The sequence below is a fragment of the Pelecanus crispus genome, chromosome 5 (assembly GCF_030463565.1).
Source record: "Pelecanus crispus isolate bPelCri1 chromosome 5, bPelCri1.pri, whole genome shotgun sequence".
Lineage (NCBI taxonomy): Eukaryota > Metazoa > Chordata > Aves > Pelecaniformes > Pelecanidae > Pelecanus > Pelecanus crispus.
In genome coordinates, this window is record NC_134647.1 from 76,725,821 (window position 1) to 76,752,606 (window position 26,786).

The following is a 26,786-nucleotide window of genomic DNA, read 5'->3' on the forward strand; positions in this document are numbered from 1 at the left end:
GTCACGCCGGGCACGACTGTTGCTGGCAGGAACACGCCGTGTGAGCAGAAACCACGCTCACGACGTCCTCGGATTTCTGGTCTAACCTGATCTGGCCTTCCAGCTTGAGAGTGGAGTCTGTACAGGAGAAAAGAGGGAAAAGAGGTCGGGTGAGGGGTTTGTTACCCATCGAGGTACTCACCTGTCAGCTCGGTCGACCTCACGTTTCTTCACAGAATCGCAGCCGGAGGTGCTGGTTGCGTTGCGCACAAGTCCCCGTTCTGCAGACTCACCGGCCGGTACACAGTGGAAGCCCACGGAGACGGGAACAGTCCTGGTTGCTGAACAGCCTTCTAAGCAGCGTAGGACTGGCTCCATGGAGAAGCATTTTGCTGCCACCTTCTCAAACGCAACTGGCTTCTCAATTTTGACAAATTTGCGCTGCAGCTTGCAAGCTATAAAACGTGAATTCTCTTAAAGCACCTACAGAATTTGTATAAATAACTTTTTGGACTTAATTTGTAGAATTAGCAGCAACTAAGACCAGCAGATGAACCAAGTGACATAAACTACGTGAAACTAATCTGACTGAAGTGAGTCGATTTTCTGCCAATGGCTGTGAGAAAATCGGGCATGCCCACATGCCTTGGTACAGTCCCAAGGACAGAGGCTTGCCAAATAGGAAACAGATAGGACGCAGGTGTCCAAATCCAAAAAGATACATGAGAAAACCTGGGTCAACTGACACTCAACTTTACCCAGATTATGATAGCACTTCATTTTGGGGCAGTAGTGGCTCCGAGACACCCGTATATCCCCTTCTGCACTGTGCCTAGCATCACACCCGCCTTGCCGTGGCTGAGTAGCTTAGTCCTCAAGCCTCTGTGATCCAGGCTTTCCAGGACTAGTCCCCCCAGGGGAGCTTGATCTAAGAATATATTCCAAAAATGCCACCACGTGCCCAGAGGGTTGGGTTCCACACAAAATGTGGTGCATCCTAATGTTATCAATAAGTTCATGTTGTTGTTTTTATAAACGACCTGGATGGTTATAAGAATCATTCCCGGGCTGAAGGTTTCAGATTAAGTTCATCTTCAGCCTGAGGAAATTAAAACAGATGCTTCCTACCTCAAATGCCCTTTAGTTTGATAGCCAGGGCTAGATTTAATTTTTTTTTTTTTCTGTGAAACTAAAAGCCTAGAAATAACAGAATGGAAACAAAGAATGAAACTATTAAGGATGACATAAAATGTCTTTTGTCAACAGTCAAACTGCTTACTTTTCATACTAACATGTCATCTTAGTTTTAAGTTTATAATTTTGTATCTGGAACATACAAACTTCAGGTAACTACGTAGTGCATAAGAAGTTGATACAAAAATGCAACAAAACCAGAACTTGCAGCGAACTACCAAACTCAGGAAAAACAGATTTTTTTTTTTTTTGGTGTATATGGCCACTAATGACAAAAATAGTGAAAAATAAGATGATTGTGCTACAATTAATATAAATCATCTATCCATGTGGCTAATTAATTAGTCAAAGGCAATGATATTAATATATGTTAGAATCTTAGTACCTCCAGCACAGGGGTCTTCTGAGATGATCCAGGACTGACCAAAACTCACTGCATCTTTAGCTAAGTATCCACTGGGCATCTGATACTCCCTTTCCTTCTCAGCATCATATTTTCCACAAATACCACATGTTTTTCCAGCCATCCAGAAAGCAACCTGAATCTTTGTGGAAATAAAGAAAAGATGCACTTAAATGTTTTCCTTCCAAAAATAAAACCACTGGAAATAATTTAAAAAATACCTCAAGTCTATGCCCATCATAATATAGTTTATCTATGCCATAATCCGGGGCTTTTAGTGACAGGCCTTCCTTCTCGCTGCTGATCAGCATGCTTGCATCTGCAACAAAAAAGCAAAAAGGGATCTATTTTAAAAGGAAGTCATTGTTTTAGGGTCCAACCTGAACCACTTGTTAAATTCCTGGGGACTTAATGCAGGCTCTAATGTATCTTGAAAGGGATGGGGGAAATGAGAAAGACCCTCCTGCTCCCTGCCCTGGAACAAGCCGAAGCCCTGTGACAAGGGTGACCATGGCCAGGGGACATCTAGGTGCTTGTCTCTGATCAGCCCAGGGTACCACAGCCCTGCATTATTTGGTTTGTGCAAAGATACACAGGATCAGCATCTCTTCCTTCCTTTCTTTGCTCATCTTTCTTGCCAGCCCCTATGAAAGCTAGCATGAAGGTATGTTAAAATCACCTAATTGTGATCGCCTAAAGGGCGATCTTTATCTTGAGAGGTGTTTGCAGGATCGCGTCCTCTCCTTCTTCAAAAGATCAGAAAAGATTAAACGAAATATAAAGATGAGTCACTTACCAGAATTAGATGTGTATGGAACATCTGTTGGGGCTTGAACACCATTAATCTTCAACCGGATGAGTCCATTGGAAACATACATGTCAACCTCGCTTTAAGGAAAGGAAATGTGTATAAACAAAAGCTTCTCCGTCGCCCTACTCAGCTCACAATTTCTAGTCCCGATAGAACCATCACTGCGGGATGCTGATACCATTCTGGCAGGAATCACCTGGTAACCCTTTGGGAGGAAGACTGAGAGAGCCCAGCAAGTGTGCCAGAAGGAGTGCTCCCAATACACCTTTCCCTGGCTGTACTCATCCCTGAGTGTCTGCTTGTGGCCACGCTTCAGGCAGGAAGACACCAGGCTACAGGGACCCTGGCTGTGGAACAATATAATTGCTATTGCGTTCGCGTAAATTGAAGGTGCTTTACATTTCAAAGGAAGATCGGATTCCCTATGGCTGTTCTCTTACAGCCTGAATAGTCTGTGTATTGTAGTATTTTCTTCAGAGCAGCGTTTGCTCTAGTGAAGACATGTGAAGCTCAAGCACGTCAAAAGCACATCCATACAGTGGTATGAAACGATGGGGAACGATACAGTGACGAGGAATGTCTTTATCACAAAAGATATGGTCTATAAAACAAGCATCTTTCTGTTCTTCCAGAAAACAGGTGCAGGGAATACTAGTTTCTCTGTATTTCTCTGACATTATGGCACAGGCACACAATTTTCAGAAATAAATAATTACTTGTAATGAAACCCTACAGATCAAAGCCTATTTATGTGCTTTGAAGAATACTTTCTAGAATGATTTTGGTATGCATAATCCCATACAATTTAAGAGTATCAGACTATACTTTTAAAGAAGAACCTATGATGGCAGAGGTGATTGGTCCAAGATGAAACAAAAATGTGTCTTAATTTCAAATAGATTAGAACATTATGCACTGACTACAGGATGACCTAAGACAGTGCCTCTAATCTGGGATGAGTAATTCCCTTTTTAGCTATGTCCACTTCTCAACATCTCTGCTGAGATGGTTGTGGGCGCTAATTAGTTCTAATTATTAGCTTAGTGTATGCCAGACTAAATGATTACAATAGTCCCTTTTGGATTTATAGTTTATGTGTCTACCTAATTACTAAGAACTGAAATGAGATGGTTAAATGCTAAAAAATTAATGAATTTTGGGGAGTTAAAGACTTGAGGTTACTGTGAACCTCAGATATGTTTCAGAAGCACTTTTGAAAGACGAAGTCCCAAATCCCAGTGACACTCCTAGAAATGCTTCCATTGACATCAGTAATTGTTGTACAAGTCTTATGGTAGCACCAATCTGCCCTAACAACCCGGTCTTCACATTTATAGCATATTCAGCTTGACATCTATTTGTCATTAAGTTTGCAATTACTTACTGGCTGGCGAGTCTGACATTTATTGCTATAAGCTCAGCAGACTCTTCAAGTCTTTTCATCATCACCAGGAATTTCATTTCTGGACTACAGTCCTGCACCACGACATGGTAGCAATTTGCAGGCATTGAATAGTTAAATGCAACTCCATTGAAGGTTGTGATCGTATCTTGGAAAACTGAACAACGAGCTGAAAAAAAAAAAAAAAATCAGTCAAAAGCAAGCCTTTTATACTTTATATAAGACAGTTAATTTATTTTAGATTTGTAATTAAAAAGGAAAGACCATTTTCTGGTTTTACCTATGCCCACATAAAAGCAAAATGATTCCTTCAGATGAAATATTGGATTTGTAGTAATACGACAGCAAAACTTTGCCAGTGCCCAGGCAGCAGCGCAACCGACTCATGATTCAATGGCTGTGTGAGAGAAATTCTGCTCACAGCTGGTGCTGGTGCTACTCTGTTTGGGGCTTTTTGGCTTTTGTAACTTTGTTGCAGTCAAAAGAATTTCTCACACGTTGTTAATTCACGTATCATTAACGCTAGAGAAAACTCACTGAAATGCTGCTACCTTTACTGAGTCGTAACCAGGATTAGAAATAGTTAGAAGATGGGGAGGAAAAAAAGCCACACTGGGGTAAACTTCTCCCTTTTTCACTGTAAAGGTATTTTGTTGGAAATCCTACCAGCTCTGATTAGAAATTATTTTATGGCAATTTTAATTAATACAGACTAGTTTTGGTGTTTACAAAAGAAATATGCATAGGTATGATACCAGCCCACTGATTTCAAGCAAAATGCGACTCCTTATCCCAGGATTACATAGAGCTTTGCCATTTAAAATTTACCCTAAGTAAGTATAATGTGATTAGCTCTTAATACAGCATTAATGAAACAAGAATCCCTTCAAAATCAAGTGCAGGAGGTGAAATTAATGGGTATACTTTTGAAGCTGTTTTAGCTTCTACGTAACAGCACTAATCATGCAGGGCACCCCAAATCTGAGGTCACTCTCATAAATTTTGTAATGTTTTTTTTCTTCACCAGCAACCTCTGCAGTGAAGCTGAAATGGATGCATTTGGTAATGGATGCATTTGGAATCACTATGGAACTGAATATTTAATGGAACTGAATGCATGGAACTGAATATTTAATCTTACTAATATAAGTTTCCTTTTCTTTCCATCTTTGCAGCCTCAGAGCTTTTCATACAGATGGGTTTACATCTGTCTGAAGTCCAACTGATTTTTTGAGTGAATGCAAAATAATTTCAAGTTATGTCAAAAGTATAAATCATATTTACAAAATCTGCAAAGTCAATCAATGCTTGTGCAGATAGTTAATTGCTGACCTTTAAGGTTTTCAATGATTGAAAGTGTTCCTTGGGAAAAGCCATTCTGGTCAGGGGATGGTAGTGTTGAAATCGGTGTACCTGGACTCGAAGGGAACGGCAGGGGAAGCCTGATGGCTCTGTCGTAAATTGTGAGCTGAAAATCAGTCAGAAAACAAACATGAATGTAAGTGCAAAATACAGGGTAGAGATGAGATAGATCGCATTTTCCTGTAATGTTCAAAGAGGACTGTACTGACTGAAATATAAATTAGAATCTAGATTTAGGTCAGAGCTAAAAGCCATCAAGTCCTCTGTCTACAGTATGAAACAGCTCTACAGTTTGACACATCTGCAACCTATAGAATAGCAGTGCTATAAATGAAGTTTGATATTCACCAATTTGCAGCTTTTGGGGGAGTTGTACATCACATTTGCTCACAGTCTGAACAGTTTGCTTACCCGAGATGCACACCCTCTCCTTGCCTATACATTGAGGGCTGTCAGTTGGCCGCCCTGCTTCTCTACAGCCTGGTTTTATTATCGTTTCCAAGACACAGGAAAACCTGTCATATTCCTGAAGATTTGGGAAGGAGTGGTCTTTTTAATAAGTTATTGTTAATGTGCTATCAACCATGATGGTTGTTTTGTTACCCGTTTCTTATTTCATGTGTTTGCATGCTACATTAAAAAGAGAAATGTGTTGTAAGATATTTTCATAATGGAACCAACTGCGTGAATATAATGTCCTTGTGATGGGAGCTTCTTTATAGTTTAACAAATAAACAAAAAAAAATCAGTGGGTTAAAAAAAACTATTAACCTTCAATTTCATAAGTACTGAATGCCCCAGGATAAAAGATAGGGGAAACAGTTACCTCAGGTAGCGTGAGGACCACATCGCAGGTTCTTGGAGATGTCAGAGCTATAACCAAGGTTGCCTGGCGAGAGGGACCACGCTGTTGTCTTTGGGAATACCCAAGCCCATATGCAGCTCCTGGAAGAAATGAGTAGAACCTGGAAAAGGAAGTGATTAAAATGATCTGTCTTTGAAAAAATTGGCTATTATTTGTTCAGCCTAAAATACCCCCCTAAAGCAATGTGCATTCTGTGTTAGACATGTTTTATGTCAGGGTTTGGTAATACATGTTGTTGTGTATGGGAGGAAGGGCAGGCAGATTTTAACTGTGAATGGGTGAAACAGTCTTCAAGAGATTGGATGGCAGAGTGATATGAGAGGAAAAGTATAGCCAACCTTTTAAACACATTCAGAGTTAAAAATAGGCACTATTACATAAAAACTAAAATACTAACATGCTAAAAAATAGTTGGCCTCGTATTAACATGTCAGTCCTGCAGTGGTAGCTTTTAGCAAGGATCCTTCGCCCACTAAGACTGTCAGTGAGTTGACAGAGGGATCTCTATGATTGGGTTCCCTTGGGTCTCAAATAGAGAAATACAGAAAATATTCCTTTAAAAAAAGGCATAGCCTCAGAGCAGAAAAAAGCTGAGTTCTGTGGCTTTGCTCCAGGATAGTCAATCAGATGGTTTCATCCCCTCTAATAAAGGCAGATAACAGCACTTCAGGTATGTCAATCTCATATAAAAATTTATCCTCTTCAGTAGACATTTGTTAATGAAATCATGTGTATGCCTTTAATGTGAAAGCTTGTGTTGCGTGCATATTTGGATAACTGAGTTGTATGTGTCTGTATAGTGCTATTTTGGCACTATGAAAAAAGATTAGGCTTTTGGTATGGCATTGCTGTGGGCAAATGCATGTATGAATACAATGAATGAATGAATACAATAGATGCTGTATGTGTACGGATAGACACATATGTGAACTGAATCCAGCAGTTACAGTTTTCTTACACTAAGCATCACACAACACTTGCTATTTAGTGTGCAATAAGCCTTATGAGAAGTACTTGTATCACCTTATTCAGAACCCAGAGGCAAGGTGCCTGCGTTAGGAAATGACTCTCCCTGTACAGCCAGGAAGAGACAGACTCCTTCAGAGAACCAAGGTTAGGCTTCTGCTCTGAGCCTCCATCGATTAGAAAGCACCAGGAGACCAATTTCCTAAATCAGGCACTTTAAATTAGAAGTCTGCAATAGATTAGGCGAATCCCATCATCCCCTTTGTTTCAAGTGGTTTCCCTGCAAACTAAAATGCACTATGCTTTGAGGCAATGAATACACAGAAAAAACAGACACGTGTAATCTGATTTTATAATATCATACTGACTAAGTGGAATTTTTCTAGCTCAGAAATTGCAGAACTGAATCTGTAGTTATCTGGAGCATTGACACAGGTGAATTTTTTCAAAAACTAAAGTAAAATCTCACCATCTTGCAGTTGTTCGGACTATTGAAGGTACTTTTGGCCACTGCACCTTCATCTGCATAGCTGGATAAGCAGCAAGTTGCCCTGTTGCAATCTGAGTAGCAATCTGGTAGTCCTGGCAATCTTCACCCCATTTAAGAGAACCCTAGTAGAGGGGAATACATATATTTTTGTATAAAACATGGTAAGATCATTATATTTCATTTACATTTGAGCTGATCATTATTTTAAACTTACCGATACTTTATGGGAATTTATTACTGAAGCATCAGCACAGAGTTTCCATCTACTTGATCCTGTGATGCTTGAAACAAACACCTGTATCCTCGATCTCATGGGTTCTGTATCAGTGTACACTACAAGTTGTAATCCCACCGGCTGCTCGTTTCTGCGGATGGCACGAAGGACTGCAGCCAGTATTGGTGGCTTGCTGTCTCCCAAGAATTTAGGCTTAAGTCAGTAGAGAGGAAATAGAGACCAAAGACATTAACAAAGCATTAAAATTACTATATTAAAACCACAGGTGAAAAGTATTTGTAAAGGAAAAGTTTCATTCAGGAAGTCTTTTTATGTGAAGTATGGGAAAGCATCGTGGATCACTGCTCGATCTATTCAGTTCATATGTAGTTTTGCCACAGTCTTTCAAGGGAGAGCTGTCGTGACCTATGTGAGTAAAACAGTAGTGTTGGGAATCTTTTTGTAAAGTAATTTCAGCATAACAAAAAGCAGTATGGAGTAGGAGCCTACTGTATAAAGAACCAATATTACCCAGCTCAGCACTGCTCTCTTACCAACCTGTAGTTTAGCTAAACTTTGTTATGCTGAAATTACTGTACAAAAAGATTCCCAACACCACTCTTTTACTCATATAGTAAGTCTTTTGGAGAAAATTCATTTAATCACCTATTCAAAGCCACGATAATTTTTTGGTGATAGAGGGATCTGTTCAGTGCAGTCCGAAGTGTGGTGCTTGCACGAGGAGCAGCACGTGGCCCCATTCCAAGCCGGAGCCTCGTGCCCAGCAGCAGCAGCCGCTCCGGTTGTGACTGCCCTACCCGAGCTGTGGGGCAGGAGTCCCCACCCGGCCAGGGGAGAGCTGCGGGGTGAGCTGTGGGGCAGCGGGTCCTCCCTGCGCCCCGAGTGACAGAGACCCGCGGAAGGATTAGGTGAGACAGAGCTTGCGAGGGCTTAGGGGCAAATGGGCAAAGAGCAAGGCTGGGGCTGAGGAAGAAGGTGTATGTGGTGAGAGCATTGGGGAGAGCACTGGGGAGAGGTTCAGGGAAGTCGCAATGCGGTGAAAAGATGGACAAGAGAGGTGAATTCAAGTTACATGGAAATGGGTGGGGGAGAAGGTAGATCTGGTTGCCTTTTTTCCACAAGCTACTTGCACTAACAACTGGGAGCTGCTGGTGCAGAGGGGGTGCCTCCGCAAAGGAAGGTTTACTATTTTGTGGGCATGTAGGTCATTGTCTAAAATGCGTGAGATTTTCCTTTGATGAAATCTGCTCCAGATTCCATCAGTTTTTGCAATAGTTCTTACAGAAGGACTGGGTACCATTAACTATGTACAGTGCGGTCATTCCTGAATAAACACCTGGATTGCTCTCAAAGTTGGAGCATTACTGCAAAATCAAGGTCTTTTCAAAGGCCTTGTATGGTCCTGCTAACATGAACAGAAGTACTTGGCAGTGAAGACCTAATCATCAAAAGAGTGGCAGAGTCAAGTCCTAAACTTTTACAGAGAGCTATGCAATAAAAAATATACCTGAAACCAGTTTCCGATCAAGCAGGTCAGCACTTCTAAAGTGTTCTCATTTTTATAGTGAATTATTTACTGAGTAACACAAATTTCAACATATACAGCAATACATTCCAGTTTCATTAAAAAATGTAGCCTGTACTAAGTGAATATTAAAAAACATTCAATGCTTATGCAATGTGCTCACCTGTATAAAACACAAAACAATTCATTTTCTTTCTGTACATTATCTAACATGCTAAATCACCATATTTTTCCTATTCTGTTATAAACATACAATAACTAGAAATCCAAAGCAAATGTTTATTTCTTGTAGATTAAGACACTCACCTGAGACATGGCTCTAGAGATGCCTTCATCACTAGCTGAAGAAGAGGAGGAGCTGATGCTGCTGTTCAGGACTTCCTTTCCCGGGTCCTGCAAAAACAGAGAATCACCTTGAAGCAAGTTGTTTACTACTGGAAGTTGTTGCAGAATTAATTTCTCATATTTTTATTCTCAGGGAACTAAGCTCTAATTGCAGCAAAGCTAGTGAGAGCAGTTGTAGGCCCCGCTCACAGTAGAAGCAGTAAATGTACCTGTTCATCTGCTGGCTTGAACCAAAACTGGTAAACAGGTAGATTTGCCTGTGAAAATAGATAGTATGTAAGAAGATCTAAGAGAAGACAAAGAACTAGCTTTTGAGAAATGCATTAAAAAGTCCAGTATTGAGGATGGAAAAAAGGCACAACAAAATTAATTTTTTTAAACATTTTAAACGGAAATCTTCTGAAATGTGACACTTCTGAACTGAAATGCTTCAGAGAACCAGAGAGGTTAAAAAGCGGAAGCAGCTCTGCCAGGCGGTTACCTCGTCCATCCTGCAGCAAACAGCCACCCTCAACAGTCTGTTTGCTCTTTCTTTGGCCCATGCTCTATGGGCACAATTTCCTGATGTACAAAAACATTTACTACGAGAAATATAAACAGGTCCAGCCTGGGTGAATTACCTGTTGCTTGAAATATTCACTGTCCCCAGTGCAGTGCCTGTCTCCGGAGCGGTCTTCTCCACTGCTGCTGCAGATTTTACTGCTAGCAGAGCTAGCACTGCTGCTGCTGCTTCTTCTGCCACTGCTGCTGCTGCCACGCTTCTTCCCAGACTGCCTGATTTCATCTTCCTTGTGTTTGTTTCTGGGCTCTTTACCATCAGCAGAGGAAGCAGTGGAAGAAGAGGATGAACTGGAGAAGGGTGTCGCACTGGGCTCTGTAACTGTGGTCTTTTCTGTTCTGTGAACCCGTCTCTTACGGTGCTGTGTTTTATTTGCAACCTCCAAAAACAATTCAAAGCATTACGAATTTGTAGCTTGTTCTGTGACATTTCTCTGGGTGTCAGACAAGCTGCTCACCACAGGCTTTCAAGGAAATACAACTTCCTGGCCCCCCACACTGCAGGAGCTGCACCAGAGCTCACCTAGACCCCTTCCTCCCAGCAGAAATCCTTGCTGTCCCATGCCAGTTTTCCACACTGGAAACCCTGGGTTTCATTTATAGGAAAATATTTCCCTCTCCGATGCTCAAAGTCTCTTACCTTGAACACCTTTTCAATGCCTAGAATCTTCTTCAGTTTAGCTTGAATGTCCTCATACAGAGATGTCTCATCCTCTCCCTTAGACCCCGAGCTTGCTACATCAATTATTTTGGAAGCTGCTTTGGATCCCGCCTGAATCTCCAGCTGTATTTTGTCAATGTCAGCATCTGTATGAACTGAAGTCAAGATATTTGCATTCCAGGGCTGTGCTGCTTGAGCAGCATTCACAGAGATTGACAGAAAAGCTTGTTGCCATGACTGTACCTGGCTTCAAAACTATTTTGGCTTCAAGTTCTCCAACTAATTTGTGCAGATAGGTATTTCTTAAGAAAGCAGAATTTCGTGACTTTAGGCTGAGACAAGCAGAACATCCCAAACTCTCAAATTTTCTACAGAGGATGCGTGCATAAGATCTTCCTCCTACACTGTGGTGATGTGCCTCTTCTGAACCTTGCTGGCATCCTTTGGATATCACACTAGGAATATTGCTTTGCTGCATTAAACAAAAATATGGCAAATAAAGATATTTTCACAAAAAATGGTCACGGTTCCTTAAATCTTTCCTCCTATTAATCAAAAGCATGATGACAGTTCTGACTAAGTAAGGAAGCACTGTTCAGAATTAGAGATCCAAGCACTGGAAGCAGTGGGGTTTCCTCCTAAGTGCTCTGTGGATGAGGACAGCTCTCCTGCCCAGCCTTCCCCAGGCAGTGTTTCACAAAACAAACTTCCCAATGAGAACCTGCAGGCTCTTTGGAGGGGCTGTTTCTCTGCGTCAGTTTTGGGCTACTAGCCCTCCTGTTGCAATTCAAGCTATCCTTCCCACGCCAGCCTCAGAAGCTGAAGAGCACATAAGAGAATGAGCTTCTGCAATCCACTGCAGGGATTACCTCAGGATTTGGGAAGAAAAATGTATATCCTGCCCAAGAGCCATCTTTTCCACATTGCTCTGGCTTGGAAAAAAAGGGATATTGTACAAAGGATATGAATTTTACACACCCTCCCCATGACTGTAAAGAAATAGGAAGACATGGTGTCAAAGCAACCCTACCTGCATGAGGTGATGAGAGGGAGCAGACTGTGAATGATCATGTCCTGAACCCACTGGGACTTACGTTAGGCTTGGTTTGGGATACGTCAGGCACCTGTTGAATCTCACCGTTTCTGTGTTTGTGATCTGCTTAGCCAGCTGCTGTGCTGGGGGTGCTCAGCCCCTCTGAGGAGCTGTCTGTTCTCTACCTGTCTGCGGTACAGGTGGTGAGAGGCCTCCTTACCTTCCAGCTGCCAGGCCTTGAAGATCTTTCTGATGGCTGAAATGGCTGGTCGGGGATACTTGGTACTTCTCCTTTGGGGAGAAGCTGGGATTTCTTTTCGGAATCTACTTCTTCCATGTTCCTTGAAATAGCATAGATTTCACTCCTGTGGAGGTGATAAATGGCACACAACACCTTCTGATTCTGCTTACCTGTCTTTGCTGGTGCAAAAAAGACAATACTAAGCTTTATGTGGCCACCAAGGTACGGCAGAGCCTAACAAAGAGTTGTGTGTTCATGATTTTGCAACAGGGAGCTCGCAATCAGTAACACATAACAAGCAAAATGCAACAAGCTCTTCTGTACCTTACAGCTGCGAGCTCAACCTCCTGACGGCAGGGAGGGGTTTCAATCTTCACATTCTTCTCTTTCATATTTATCCTGGCATCAAATTTCGTTGTAGCGTTGGCATTGAACTCTGCATGAAATTCAAGACCACTCTGGAAGTATTGTGTATTAATCCCCATCATTGCAATCATATGAAAATATGCCCTGAATGAGTGGAGATAAAACCATGCATAATTACAGATTAATATGCACATGTTTAGCTTTGAAATGTAAAACTGCATTTTCACAATGTTCTTTTTATTGTAAGAGCCACTACTGATGGATAAAGAGATGTGTCATATAACATGATAAAAAATGCTGAAGTGCCACTGGAAAAGGTGAAGGGATTTATCTGATAAACAGATTTAACATGGACCCTCTCACTTCTTTGTCACTGATACATTGCTTGAGGACAAGCTAATGCCACAATCTCTACTAGCTTCAGATTGTGTCTAGTTGTTTATTAATATTATCACTATTATGATAATTATTACTATTATCATTATTAGTACTGTTGCATTTGCTCTTGCAGATCCAGAAGCATTTCCCTTTACCTCCTCAAATCCCCTCAGCTTGTGCCTGGTGGTGATGCGATTTTATGCTGAGCTTGTAAAAACCTGTTCATACGTCAGCAAATATATCTTCACAGCTTAGTATCTTTAGTCACTGAACAGGTACAAAAGTAAGCATTTTTAGCAATGGCAGAGCAGCACAGCATCCTGTGGGATACAGTGCACATTGCTATGTTTGCAGGGTCATAAAGCATCAGGTTATTGTGTTGCCTTCTCACCTTTGCCACTCTGGACTAGCACAGCCATCCCAAATCTGGGACAAGCAAGATCCCTATGTAACAACATGCGATCATGTATCTATTTAATATATAAATAAAAATGCTTGAATGTGTATGTGAAAATACATGTCATTTTTACTTTGGCTTGATGTCAGCATGAATATCCATGTTGGTTTCCAACAACTGTGAAGGTCTAAAATTGTCAGATAATGGTGGTGACACCTGTACATTCACTGCAAAAGACAGACAGGAATTATATGAACAGAGAAACAATAAATGCTGGAGATACAGTGTTTTCAACAAGCATAGCAGTTAACACATGGGCAGTGCTGTTCAATTTTGAAATACTTTACATGATTATTTAAAGATTCCTACTCCAAACCAGAGTTATACCAATATGTCCCAAGTGGAATATGCTAATTACTTCTCAAAACCTTGGGAGGTAGCTGAACACTAATGTTTCCACGTTACAAGAGTATTTTTCAAGATTATAGAAGGATTTAATTTCAGCAGGGGGATTGGACCCACAATTATTGTGGGGAAACTGCTCGGTTTCGCATCCCAAGCTCACCATCGGCCGCAGCCTGGGCCAGCGTGGCACCGCACAGACTGAGCTCCAGCGGCACGCCGACCACCGTGGGGACAATGTGCCGCAGCTCGGCCACCATCGCCGGCAGGGTCCATCGGCCTGAAATGCCTTGCTGGACCTCTTTCAACGCTTTTTTCACCACCTGCTGCCAGTTTGCTGATCTAGTTAGACTCTGAAAACAGAAAAATAGGTTAGGTAAGTAGGTAAGAAGAGTCAGGGAAGGGAAATTAGTCAGCATCGCAGATAAAAAAGACAACAGCCTTGTCAGTACCATCATGGTCTGCTGAATGTCTTCTTTATCAATGTCAACAAAGGCGATCTCTTGGCCCAATATTTTGACATAAGGGGACACCAGAGGGTCTTCAGGAGGCAGCTCTTTCCATCCCAGAAGCTGTGGTGTTAAGGAGAGGTGGAGAGAAAGAAAAGCAGTAGATAATGTTACTTCAAATACAGTAATGTATTGGCAAAGAGTAGATCCCATCTGAAGGATGCTAAACATGGTTCCTTCACCAAAAACTAAAAGACATCTTACAGGTCTGAACCAAGGTGGTCTTTCTTATGTTGCATAACTGACTTCAGTGGGAGTTTCGCCACATAGGATGAGGTAAGGACTTGGTAATTTCTGCTGCTGTAAGAAGTGGGTGACACCCAAGGACTCATGGACAAAAATCTTATTCAAGAATCATTTTGAAAGAGAAGAGCAACCACTTACTGTGCTTTAACATACACTTTAAAACACGTGAATTTTGGCTACCAGCATCAGCATCATCTTTTGTACTGTACATTAAGGGCTGACACGTGTTCAGTGAAAATGTAGCATGTGTTGGCAACGTAAGTACAATGTAAGTACATCTTTCCGTGACCAAACAGGATGACTGACTCCTTTCTCGCTAAAACATCAAAGGGATGGCTCAGGGGGTGGGTGGTGCAACCCTGGTGCTGGCGGGAATGTGTACAGCAAACAGATCAGAAAGGTGCATGGAGCCATACCGTTTTACTGAGTTCCTTCAGTGTCTTGTATGTGTCATATTCAGCAAAGGGAATATTCTGCTTCCTGATGAGCTTGGTCAGGCTTTGTGACCGGAGGGCCACCTGTAGGAAACAGTCAGGTGTCGCAGTGCAAGTACAAGAGAGCCCCGGAAAACCTTTGTACGTAGTATTACACTCACCAAGGCCGCTGTAAATACATACTTCGTGAAGTCATTGCACTTATAAGGCGATGTCCACCTGGAGGATGACTGCAGGCTATGGCTGCAGATGCTGAGGATGTGCTGAGCCAGCTTTGAATTAGTCAGCAGGGATAATTTTAGGGCAGCGCAGAGCTCAGCCCAGGCTGCAAAGCTTGCCCAAGAAGCTGAGTAAATGCCTGCATGCTGTTACATGGAGCTTCATGCTGCCCTGGCTGCACTGGTGGCTGAAATTTAATTTCAGATGCTATTTCCAAGTACTTATGCAAAATACCCTAGATGCCATGTGACTTTAGGTAGGCAGATGAGTGTTCTACTGCCTAAGCTTTCCTCTTCTCTCCTAGATTTTCATGCCTATACTGAATGTGTTCATTGATGAATGTATGTGTCAAGAAGCCCAAATAAAAGAAGAAGCCTAAGTAAATCATAATCATTATCTAAATTTTCTGTTCCACATCCGCCCTCACAGCCAGAGATGGAGTTAAACAGTACATCACAGTCCAAATGGCTTCACAAGTAATACTATCTGTAGCTGGCTTGCATCTAGCTGGCTGTTTTAATTAAATACTTACCTCGATAATGTCTGTTGCAGTATTTGCATAATATCCTCTTACTTTTGTGATTATGTCGGATGGAAATATGGTGCTGGGACTGTTCATTAGATAGACCCTCCAAATGGCACCAGCCTGATATTCAGCTATCACAGGAATAAAAAGCAGCAGAGATTTTGGTTAGGGTCTTCGAGGTGTCTGGTGCATGTAAGCCAGCTCAGGTACATGCTGTAGTAGATCACAAGGGGTTCTGCAAGGATTCAGTCCCACAGGTCCTCAAGTTTTCAACCTCAAGAGGACAACTTTGTTCTAGGGCAGAGTCAACACCACCACAGTGGCTGAAGAAGGACGTCTAAACCCATGTGCAGGCACCACTTTCCCCAGCAGATACCCAGAGAATAGTAGAACACCCTCAGGGGATTTTGCATGCTAGGAGGCCCTTGTGCTTTTTCTATTTCAAGACTGCACCAAACTCACAGCCTGTGATTGGATTTTGGATGAAAACCATGGAACATGGTTTAGTCTAGTCTACCCTTGATTGGTTTAGAGTGGGCTTGGTAGTGTAGGTTAATGGTTGGACTGGATGATCTTAAAGGTCTTTTCCAACCTAAACGATTCTATGATTCTATGATTCTATGAACACAATAGAGGCATTTGGCTACATAAGCTGAAGCAGTGAACAGGGCACGTAGTACTCACAGGAATAAGTGCCGACGTGAATGACCTTGCTGTAGCGATAGCTCAGCCTGTCAAGTCTGGGGCTCAGCAGTTTAATGGCAATGTTGCAAGCAGCAGATCTGAGTAATAAAGAGTTAAAGTCATATGAAGATAGTTGACTGTGACCAAATTCATTGAAAACTGCAAGAAAAAAATCACCATTTGCTACTAAAAAATGTAATTCTTCCTCTACTTACAGATTATAGAGCTGTGGGATCCTGCCCACTGCCAAAGCCTTCATGTGTGAATATGTGAAACTGGCTACTTGTAAGCTGGGCTCTGTCAGCAGCGAGCTGGCCATAGCTGTTACAGTTGGAAGAGCAGGCTTAGTTTCAAAGAGGACAACACAAGCCACCATTCGGACATTAGGAGCAAGTGTGTTGTCCATAAAAACCTGGAGGGAGATCTCCCTTACCTAGAGGAGGAAGATACAACCTGTGAGTACCTCGTAACTTCTCACAGAGAAGTGGTTCCTAAACCGTGCCTGTGTGAGCTGCAGTGAATGGAGAACAAAACCCTAACCAGAGACTTGAGCGTGGGACCTGTCACTGATAGTGAAGATATTGCTGGGTATGCAGTGAACAGGGCTGGAAGAAACAGCCATTAGTAATGGGCCCAGCATTACAGCGACTAAAGCAACCTCTTTCCCAGGGTATCAGCAAGGACGGGGTGATGTCAGGAATTTGCAGTGTGGGCAAGAGGAAGACCAGTAACTGAGAAGTCTGTCCAGAGTTGCTAACATTACCTGATGGCTTTATTATTCCTGAGTCACTAAGTCAACCCAAATCATACCCGCTAAGACATTTGTTTAAATAATAATTTCAGTTACTTTTGCAGGGTCTTTTCTGGCAATTTTCCTCAAGGCCAACACTGCATCAGCATGAATTCTGTTTGGTAATGAAGCTGCAGCCGGGGAAAATGTTGGCAAAAACTTCAGGATGCGTTTGATACTGGCCGGCTCTCCTGCATTGCCGATGGCTTTCAGGGCCAAGGCCATGTCTTTGACATCACCTTTGCTGGTGGCTTCAGTAGCAAGGTTGTGGAGTGGCTGAAAACAGAGCAGACAGCGTTAATGTTATGAGGTAATGATCTTGTAATAATGCATAAAAATATGCACTGCCATAACAAGCAAAACAACTACTGGTACAGAACCCTGGGTAAAACTGTTCAGATTTTTCTCCCAGGGAAAAATCTCACCATCATTATCAGGATGCCAAATGTGGAACATACAAGCAAACTTGGCTTTCTCCTTACACAGTATTGTAATTGATTTGAAATTGTGCCTGAGCCTGAGCGTAGGAGATAATCCTAGGTGGATGCCTGCACCAAAGAGTCTGTTGCAAGTTCAAGAGCAGCCCCAAGCTGACGCTGGGTTCAGTCGTTCCCCGGGGCACCTCCACCAGCCCTGCCAGCCTGCAGCCCCCAGGGTCTGCGCAGCTGCAGGATTACACTCACATATTCTTCACTTCCTGTAGCAATAGCAAGTTTACTGAAACAGTTTTGCTGTTGTGAGAAGACAAATTACTCTTCTGGTGGCTTGGCTTTGTTTCACTCTTTTTTGGAAGATTTAAACACGTCAAACACCAGCAGGCCATCTCAGTGCTGTGGTCCTTCTGCATAAGGAGCCAGAGCTGCATAGTCCGAGGACAATGTCCTGAATATTTCTGATAGTGATACGCAGTTGTGTAGCAAGGCCTCTTTGGAAGCCCTAACCCATCACATACCTAGAGCTTTGCTTATATTCACACCTTAGTGCCTTTTTAGTAGATTTTTTTAAAGTACACTCTACCTAATGTAAAAGGAGAGAGAAGAATCATAATTATTTTGCTTTAATCCTAAATTTGTCATACCTAAACTCAGTTTCAGGTTGTTTACAGAATCCATTATCCCCACGGGCTTCTACCACTTACATCTGAAATTCCGAACTCTTAGGACCAGATTTTTCCAAGGCATCGGCTTGTTGTTTCATTCTGTCTTTGCAATTTTGCAGGCAATCACAGCTAAGAGTGACGCATGTAAACGACGAGTTACCTAATTGCCAGCATTGTGAGAGCTAAATTAGAGGCATTTTAAAATTTCTTCACCTCTTATGAATAAGAAATGGGAGTCACCCACCTGAAGAAGTTCATTTGGACAAAGTGAAGTCTGAGCACAGTATTTATTTACCATGCTACCATATCCCAGGTAAACAATTATTCGATGCATTGGTACTTTCTGGATTTGGGGACAGGTCAGAAAAGCCTGCAGAAGAAAGAAGTAGCAGTCTTTAATGTTTCTAGCAATTAGAGCTGGTATTTAGTGAAAATTACATTTGAGAAATAAATAGATAAAATTGCTTTGGATTTTTCCTAAATATTTCCAGAAGTTAAATCAAATGCTAGTCATTCAGCTGCAATAAAAGTAGAGTCACTCCAGTTATACTGTATGTACTTTAGATTTTGGTTACATGATATTATTGTCTTGAGTTTGTCTGGTTTTTTAATTTTTTTTTTTCCTAAAAAGAAATCAATAGCAATTTTTTTAGGATTTGTGGATTTTAACATCAAATATCAAAACCATTAAAATGTTAGCAACAAGTGTTTGGAAACATTTTCTAAAGCATTCCCCATTTTTGTTAATACCTTGCATTTTATAAATTGAGAAGGAAATGTGTTGTATCTTTCAATTATAATAATTAGAATCCTGTGAATTAACCTTTAAAAAGGAGCGAGAGGGAAGGAAGAATGATCTGTACTCACTGAGGCAACTTCTAGGGTTTGCTTGTTGAGTGTAACGAAATGGAAGGCGAGGGGGAGAGTCGCGGCTGCTTCCCAGATGTTCAGCTTCTCCTCATGAATTTTTTGCTTCAGGAATCTGAATGTGTCAGTAGCTCCAGCAGCACAGATGGCACTCAGGAACCAGTGCCTGCCAGGAAGGGAATGATTCAATATCCCCATTGCCCAGTATGCCTCTGATCGGAAATCCTGGCTGAAGGCAGTACAGTTACCTGTAGGAAAGGTCGTTGGCAAACTGCACCCACAAAGACTCAATTTGATCAAGGTTCACTATACGAAAAAGCTGGACTGCTTGTAAGAACTTGGCTGAAGCTTCTTTAGTGGCTCCTTCCTCATTATTCTGAACCAATTGCCGCAGTGTTTCTGTTAACTACGGGAAAAACCAGACAGTTGGAAGGATCCATGTCTAAAATAATTATGTGATGACCTGTTAACCTTATAAGTAATGAAAGAGTATGACAAGTAAACTTCTAATACCTGTAAATCTGGATTTTTAATCCTTATTAGAGGAATTGGCATCTGGAGTAGCTCTCCTGAGAAATGATAAAGAAGACTCCCCTGGTTTTGCAGCTGAATTTTTGGTGCACTGATGGGAGTCCTTTTAATGTCGATCAAAGACAGTTCTTGTCTTCAAGGGAGAGAAAGAAATCATAGAATCATAGAATCATAGAATCGTTTAGGTTGGAAAAGACCTTTAAGATCATCCAGTCCAACCATTAACCTACACTACCAAGTCTACTCTAAGCCAATCAAGGGTAGACTGGACTAAAATGCATCAGTAGCCTTTAACCACATTGTGTGTGGGGGGGGACACGTACAGCAGTTGGAGCAGGCTGAGGGGTGCCCAGCAGGACCGTTCCATTGACCACAAATGGATCACGCACTTCTCAGTTTATGCATTGCTCAGGACTATCTGGAAATGTCGTAGAACTGGCAAGAGCTTTCATCAGAGTTTGCCAAAGTCTCTGAGAGGTCGGACAAATGTTTCAGGTGGCCCAGCAAAACCCCCAAATGGCAGGACATGGGACCTGGCTGGGCATCCTGAGGGATGTACGGTGTCTTGGCCCTTCACAGCCCACAGGCCGATGGTTCTTGTTAACTCACAAATCAACGCTAAATAAGTTTTGGGCATCTCCTCCTGGCTCCAGTAAGGACATGCATGGTGCCTACCTTGCCTCCATGACTGCTGCCCCGTTGGGTTCATTGAAGGGCAAGATCTGGTACAACTGCTCGGACGTAGCAGACGTCATCAAGGCCCCGCTGTCATCATATTTCATCTTGTAAGTGAACATCACTGTGCCCTTAATGTTTCTGACTTTCTAGGAGTGCAAAGAGACCCACTCACAAATACGAACAAGCGGTAGTTAATTGAGCGCAGATAAGCCAAACTCCCTACTAGCATCAGTGCAATGCACGAGTGTTTGGCAGTGGCTTATGCCTGAGCATGGCAGCAGGGCTCCACGCTGCTCGTACCAGGGGGCAAGTGGGGCAGGGGCGGATGTATGCCATTCCCATGTTCTTCACCGCTTTCTCCTGGCAGTCCGTCAGGTCTTTGCTTTTGGAAATGGCGGCACGGTTGTTCTTGCTGTCGTCCTGGATAATGTATCTGGTTTGGCAGATGCCTTCAATCCCAGCCTGTGAGTATTGATTAAACATAATGAACTTTCCACTTGAAACAGCAATAAATAGGTCCAAGAAAATTGCCTAAGAAGTATATGTACAGACAAGTTACTATATAACAGTAAAAATGAGAATAAAAGTAAAATCAGAATGAAAAAAACAAACCTCCTGTAATTCATACACGTTTTGTGACTTTTTGATGGTTATCTGCATCATGTTCAGAATCCCTCTCACTAGGTTAGTGCATAGGATGGGACAGTCCTCAGGAGCAAAAATACTTCCAACCCTTCCCTCAGTGTATTCAAACTTAAAGGCTTGGCTGAAACATGCAGTGATGGTCTCTGTGAGCCTCGAAGATGGAGTGAAAGGGTCTGTGGGCCAGAAGCCATTGTATTCCTCCAGCTTTGGTGATCGAATCTGTGAACAGAATTAGGAAAACATTCATCCTGTTCATTCAGTTTGAAACTGCAATAACAGGGAAACTTGGCATTTCCAGTCCGTGGCTGGACACAAGCCACTTGTCCAACACTGCAGGAAATGTTTTCCTACTCTGACTCTTGTGCTGGGCCTAGGAAGCATCCTTGAAAATGCACTTTCCATGAAGGATTTCTGCCAGAAAAATAAGATAGTGCAAGCAGCATTCAAAACTTCAGCAAGTCTGGTGAAGGTTGCTGGGTGAGCAAAACACCGGCTGCCAGCAATCTGTACAGGAAGGCTACTCGCCCATTTCCCCAGATGTCCAGTGAGATCTCCCTTCATTCTGCAAGGCAGCCAAGCCATTGCTCAAGCTGCCTGCCTAAAACACATGGGGACTATTTTGGCTGCTGCTCCAGGTCTGGCACGTCCCAGAGCACCAGAGCCTCAGCACAGCTGATGGGGAAGCAGAGATGACCACGGAACCTCGCATGGGAGATGGCCCGGTGGGAGCGGACATCTCTCTCTTTGGAAGCGGCTGTCATCGTCATGAGCTTATCAAGCTGTAAAGCTTGCACACAAGTCCTTGACTGCTACCTAGTGGGAAGTGTGTGCCTGCATGCACATACACATACATGCACATCTCTCACCCTTGTACATGAAGTACCTGTTCCCGCATAGAAGGAAATCGTGTGGTTTTAGTGCTCTATTTCATTTATAGTCATTTATAATCAATGCTGCAAGGGTGGCTTGCCTCTTGTCATGTTTTCACAAATTCAATCCTACTCAAGACTGTCATCTGCAATTGCTAAAGTTATAGTGAGGTTACACAGAGCCTGCAACTGCAGCAGTGTGTAAAGTTTGATAGTAGGTATTCCTTCACACTGTTTCAGTAATATATGCACAGGATTGCAGACTGAGTAAACTCCTAGGATGAACACTAAGTGTCCTCTTACAGCTTTCTCCCCACGTGGTGTCTTCTAGATCCCTTTTCTCTGGTTATTCGTTCCATGCCAGTATTTTAGGCTGTTTAGTTTAATCTTTTTGATGAGTAACAGTGCTTCCAGATCTGATATCATTATGCCAAGCACAAGCGTTACCATTAGAATTCTTCACATTTGAATTAATGCCTATGTAAAGAATACCAAAAGGAAGATAATGGGGACAGACAGGAATTTCTCATGTGATATCTGCATTCCAGTGCCAAGCTTTTCTCGGGCTGTGGGTCAGGTTGAAAAACATGGATATTTCATGCTTGAATTCTCCTCATTTTTGTACTCCAGCTTAGTGTTGCCTTAGGAAAACTGTCATAAGGCTATTTCCTTAAAGCAGCTGCCTGCCATATTTCTGCATGGAGATGAACCTACAGCAGCTTTGGTCAAGGAGGCTCAGGTACTGATGGCAGCAGAGCTGGAGCAGCTCCGGCTCTCTCCCGCAGAGGTGCAGGCTGCAAGGAAGGCTGTGGCACTGTCTCTAGAATCATAGACTCGTAGAATCTTTTAGGTTGGAAAAGACCTTTAAGATCATCCAGTCCAACCGTTAACCTAACACTACCAAGTCCACCACTAAACCAATTAAGGGTAGAGCAGCAATTTCATGTTTCCTGGCTCTAGGTCACTACCTGTAACCCAGAGCAGTTTGGCTACAGGTGCAGACACCCCAGCGGTGCCCTCAGCTCTCCCCAAACACGGCTTGGGGATACGGGGTACAAAGCTCAGTGCCCATGCCCGCACCTCTGCCCGTGCTGAGGAAATCACCACTGCCTGAGCAAAGCCACTTGGTCTGACGTTGGGCTTACAGGGTCATCTCAGCACCAGGAAGGGCCCTAAGCTTTCGTGTGAGCTTTGCATCTTTTTGTCATTTATTTTACCAGCCTAGAAGTATGGACTGAATGCCTGTAGCTGTGTGATGAGGGCGGGTGGGTGGATCTCCATGCCCGTGGTGAATTACCTGGAGAAGGTGGTCACTGCGAGACACACGGCTGATCTCCAGCTTGCAGGTCAGCCTCACCCCCGCCATCGCCAGGCCTCTGCCAGACAGCCCGTGCAGGATGAAGCTCTTGTAGTCATAGAGGTAGGTCTTGCTGGTATGAAAACCAGGCTCTATAAAAGAAAAAAAAATAGCAGAAACACCTCCTTCGCTGTGACTGTTGTGATGTTACTCGCAAGAACCATTCCAGCAAAGAAGGGTGAGGCTGCTACTGCCGAAAAATCGGTGCAAGCAGTGGGCGAGGCACGGCCATAGGGGAGGGCAGCGTGGGAGCCGCTCGCTGGCGGTGGGATCGCACTTACCGAGGTTCTGCTTCTGGCCCCCTGTGTGGGAGGAAAGAGAAAGATGCGTGAGAAACCTCCCCACCTCTGTGGACACTTTACATTTATTATTCATTTACTTGGTGTGCTAATGGTTGGCAAACAACCAGTAATGGGCTCGTGGGGTGCACCTCACACCCCCGGGATGCTGAGCCTGCGCCAGCTGCTGCTTGCTCTGCTTCTCCCCTGCTGCTAAGCTTAGGCACAGAAATCTAATAGTCATAAAAGGGCTTCAGCAAATTAAGCTGTAAATATCCCTGAAAGTCCCTGAGGAGTTGCAGTTTGCTCAGGACCGCGGTGGCCATCACGGCTCAGCAGTACTGGCAAAGCTTTGACTTACCCACGAGGGCGAGCACCAGGGCCAGGATGAGTCCCTTCATGCTCAAAGCAACTGAAGACTGCAGGGGGAAACGAGTGGCTTTTATAGAACAATTATTAACAGGCACAGTGAATTTTGTTGAGTTATCAACTTTTTATCAACCCCTGAAACCTTTTGAGGGAGAGGGGGTCGGGGACAAGGCACTGGCTGTTGTTGCTGAGCCAAACCATCACAAGCAATTCTGTTCTCACTTCACCAACCGAATGCTCTGAAAGTACCTTTTGAAACAGGTGCTTAAAAGTATTAAAATACAGTTAAAGCCAAAATATTTATTGTGTAAGAAAACCTACTAATTATCCTTGTTCACTGGAAGCCCCCGGCGCTATTGCAGTCTGTGCTAACCTTGCCCAGGGTACCCTGACCTGACCGTAAGGCACACAGCTTATCTAACTGATAGTGCTCCAGCAGGATTGTGCAAAATCCCCGGGCCGCCCTCCTGTGACACCGCGCCCATACATGCCCCGCCGTGAGCTGGCCACGCCGTCACCCGCAGCGCTGCTCTCTGGGGACGAGGAACTGACCCGGTAACACAAAGCTCCCGTCGTTGTCACAAAGCCCATGGCCACGCTTCCCTCCCCTGCCTTCTCTTACAGGGCCGATGCATCAGCCCCTTCCAGCAGAGTGATTAGCCGGAGAGGGGTGGTGGGGCGGGTTGCCCCTGCGAGGTGGAATGGGTGAGGCTGATGGGCGCTGTGGACACAAACCTCTTGGTTTACAAAGGCGTACAAAGTCTGGTTCACCCGAACTCATTTCACGTCATGCAACAAGGGCCAGCACCTTCACCCCACGGTGGACCCCTCTTCTCCCATCGGTAGGCGTTGCCCTGTCCCTCTGACGCAGCCCCACAAGGTCCCTCAGGCTGCTCTTGGCTCCAGGGCTTGGCCAGGTCCCCTGGTCCCGCACAGCCGCGGCGTGGAGCCGGGCTTGGCCGGGGCTGACGGGAGCCACCTGCACCGCTCCTGTCAGAGACCTGCACGGGGAGGGTTACGGCAGCCCCGGGACCGAGGGGTTCACGTTGGTGCCACGCGGCCGGTATTTGCCCACCAGCCTTCTCCTCCGTGGGCCAGGAACCGAAGCTGCTGCCCAGCTCGCCGTGGGAAGGGACTGGATTCAGTTTTTCGTCAGCAGATCGGTGGCTCCTATCCAAGACAGCTTAGTTTTCATAACGCTCTTTAGCTGATGTTTTTTTATAATTGGCAGCTGGGATATAATTTATAATGTCTGACAAACTGTGGATTTTGTTCCTAGATCAAAGATTGCATTGTAGGGTAAAAAAAATACTTTTGAAGCATGGCAAATACTTCACCATATTTTTACCAGCACGATATTCTGGTCCCATTTGTTTTAACCCCTTCCTTTGTAAAACTGATGGCACATGATAGAAAAGCCAAACCACTCACTAGTGAGTTGTGGCGTGTCTTGGGAGATTTGCTAAATGTAGCTACAGGATTTGAGTATACAGCTACTAGCAACTGGTATTTGAGGCTCAAAAGCTAATATATTATGGCATAACTGTATGCAGCTGCACAGGGGTTTTTTTAAAAAAAAAAAAAACCCACCTTGCAGGCAGCAAGGACTCAAGGTCAGCAGTGCAAGCAGAAGAGCGCTGCTGTGATGGCAGATTAAGTGCAACAACACTTGTATTCAGTGTCTCAAAATTATAACACTATAAACCACCACACTGCGACAACAGTGGCACCGCAAACCGTAACACTCCTCAAAATAAGGAGCTTCCCCGGGGGCTGTGCGGGGCGTGCCAGGCTGCAAGGGCAGGGTCTCCCCGAAGCCCCCGTCCCCCCAGCCCAGGGCTTGCAGAGTCTCACCCCCATCCCCACCGCTTTGGGCAGCAAACGTTGCATCCTCGGTCACCCCGGCCATGCTGCAGCCATGGAGCGGGAGCATCTGTGCTTCTGCTCCAGGTGTAGGCAAAACCTGTTGGTGAGGGCTTCGCCTTTAGGGGTTTCTTTATAGAACTGAGCCATCTTATCTTCTAGATCATTCCTCCAGTACGTCAAGAACGATTTCAACTCCCAACCTGTCCCCCCATACACTCACAGCCCTTTCACACTCTGTATTTCTTTGAAGGATGTAACCTGAATTAAAAAGAGAAAGGAAAAAGGAAAACCCTAAGAAAATTGTGAGGGTGGCAAACAACTTTTCTGCACCCAGGACCTCCCCTGGACCGCATTTCCTTCAAGCTGTGCTCGTCTCTCCCCGCAATGGCAGCGGGGAGAGGGGCAGAGGCTGGCTGAGGCCTCCCCGCAGCCCGCATCCCCCGCGGTCCCACGGGTGCTCTGGCTGCCACGGAGGTTGGGCGATGCTCACCCGCGGGGCTCCTGCCAGGGCGTTGCTGCCGAGCTCATCGCAGCCCTTGCCCCCGAGCACAGGAGCAGGAAGACCAGAGTCCCCGCAAAGCTGTGCTCCAGCCTCGGCAGGCTGGGAAGAGAGGAGTCCCGTGGGCTGGCCCCACTGGGGCTGGGGGCTCATGCCAGAGCCCCCCACCAAACCCAGCTCAGGGGGTCATGCAAAGCCCCAGCTTCTGCTGGATTCAGCCTCGGGGGTTACCTGGGAATTCTGTGCTTCCCATCGCTGCTCCGTGTGACTTCCAGGCGAGCAGCAAACCCACCAGCTCACCGCTTGGCTGCTGCCACCGGGTAGTGCCAAAACGCTGCCTGCTCTTGGCTCCCCGTCACTTCGCAGCGCAAGGTACCATGACAGCATTTAAACTGTATATAACATTTATAGCTGTCTTTCAAACATACTCCTTTTGGTACTAAGGACATTACCTTTCCAAACTATAAAACTCACATCCAAACTATAAAACTCATGTATGTGCATCCATTGAAGGTACCGAGGCTGCTGGGAAAAGCAAAACGACACAATTTTTACAGAATGTTCTCAAGTGTTTTCAAAACCTAGCCAGTGATCATCTCTCTACACTGCTTGGTCATAGGTAAGTGCCATGTTTCTGCATTGGTTTCTACTGATTTTAAGAACCAAATCACTTATTTCTCTTTTAATTAATTTACTGTCGATCTACA

General features: G+C 44.1%; 1 protein-coding gene across 1 annotated transcript; it reads right to left on the minus strand.

The window, feature by feature from the left end:
• Position 1: 1 nt before the first annotated feature.
• On the minus strand, positions 2–23,746 carry LOC104037819 (vitellogenin-2). Its single transcript, XM_075710982.1, has 35 exons — positions 23,707–23,746; positions 23,349–23,369; positions 23,008–23,159; positions 20,809–21,060; positions 20,497–20,658; positions 20,194–20,342; positions 19,501–19,651; positions 19,236–19,393; positions 18,988–19,153; positions 18,365–18,490; positions 17,079–17,297; positions 16,447–16,664; positions 16,232–16,329; positions 15,554–15,678; positions 14,785–14,886; positions 14,066–14,185; positions 13,777–13,966; positions 13,345–13,438; positions 12,395–12,580; positions 12,050–12,194; positions 11,040–11,268; positions 10,776–10,951; positions 10,198–10,515; positions 9,787–9,834; positions 9,539–9,625; positions 7,687–7,899; positions 7,452–7,594; positions 5,978–6,116; positions 5,122–5,257; positions 3,772–3,958; positions 2,369–2,464; positions 1,798–1,888; positions 1,559–1,718; positions 273–434; positions 2–117 (listed from the first exon to the last, which is right to left on the minus strand). Exons 1-35 carry the CDS (start codon positions 23,744–23,746, stop codon positions 2–4), a joined length of 5,175 nt encoding a protein of 1,724 aa, XP_075567097.1.
• Positions 23,747–26,786: the final 3,040 nt, after the last annotated feature.

Coding starts and splice junctions, on each gene's coding strand:
- LOC104037819 (XM_075710982.1), bottom strand. CDS start 23,746: ATGAAGGGACTCATCCTGGCCCTGGTGCTCGCCCTCGTGG. Junction 16,330..16,446: donor ATCCCACAGCTCTATAATCT/GTAAGTAGAGGA, acceptor TTTATTACTCAG/ATCTGCTGCTTGCAACATTG. Junction 7,900..9,538: donor TCTCTAGAGCCATGTCTCAG/GTGAGTGTCTTA, acceptor TACTGACTTAAG/CCTAAATTCTTGGGAGACAG.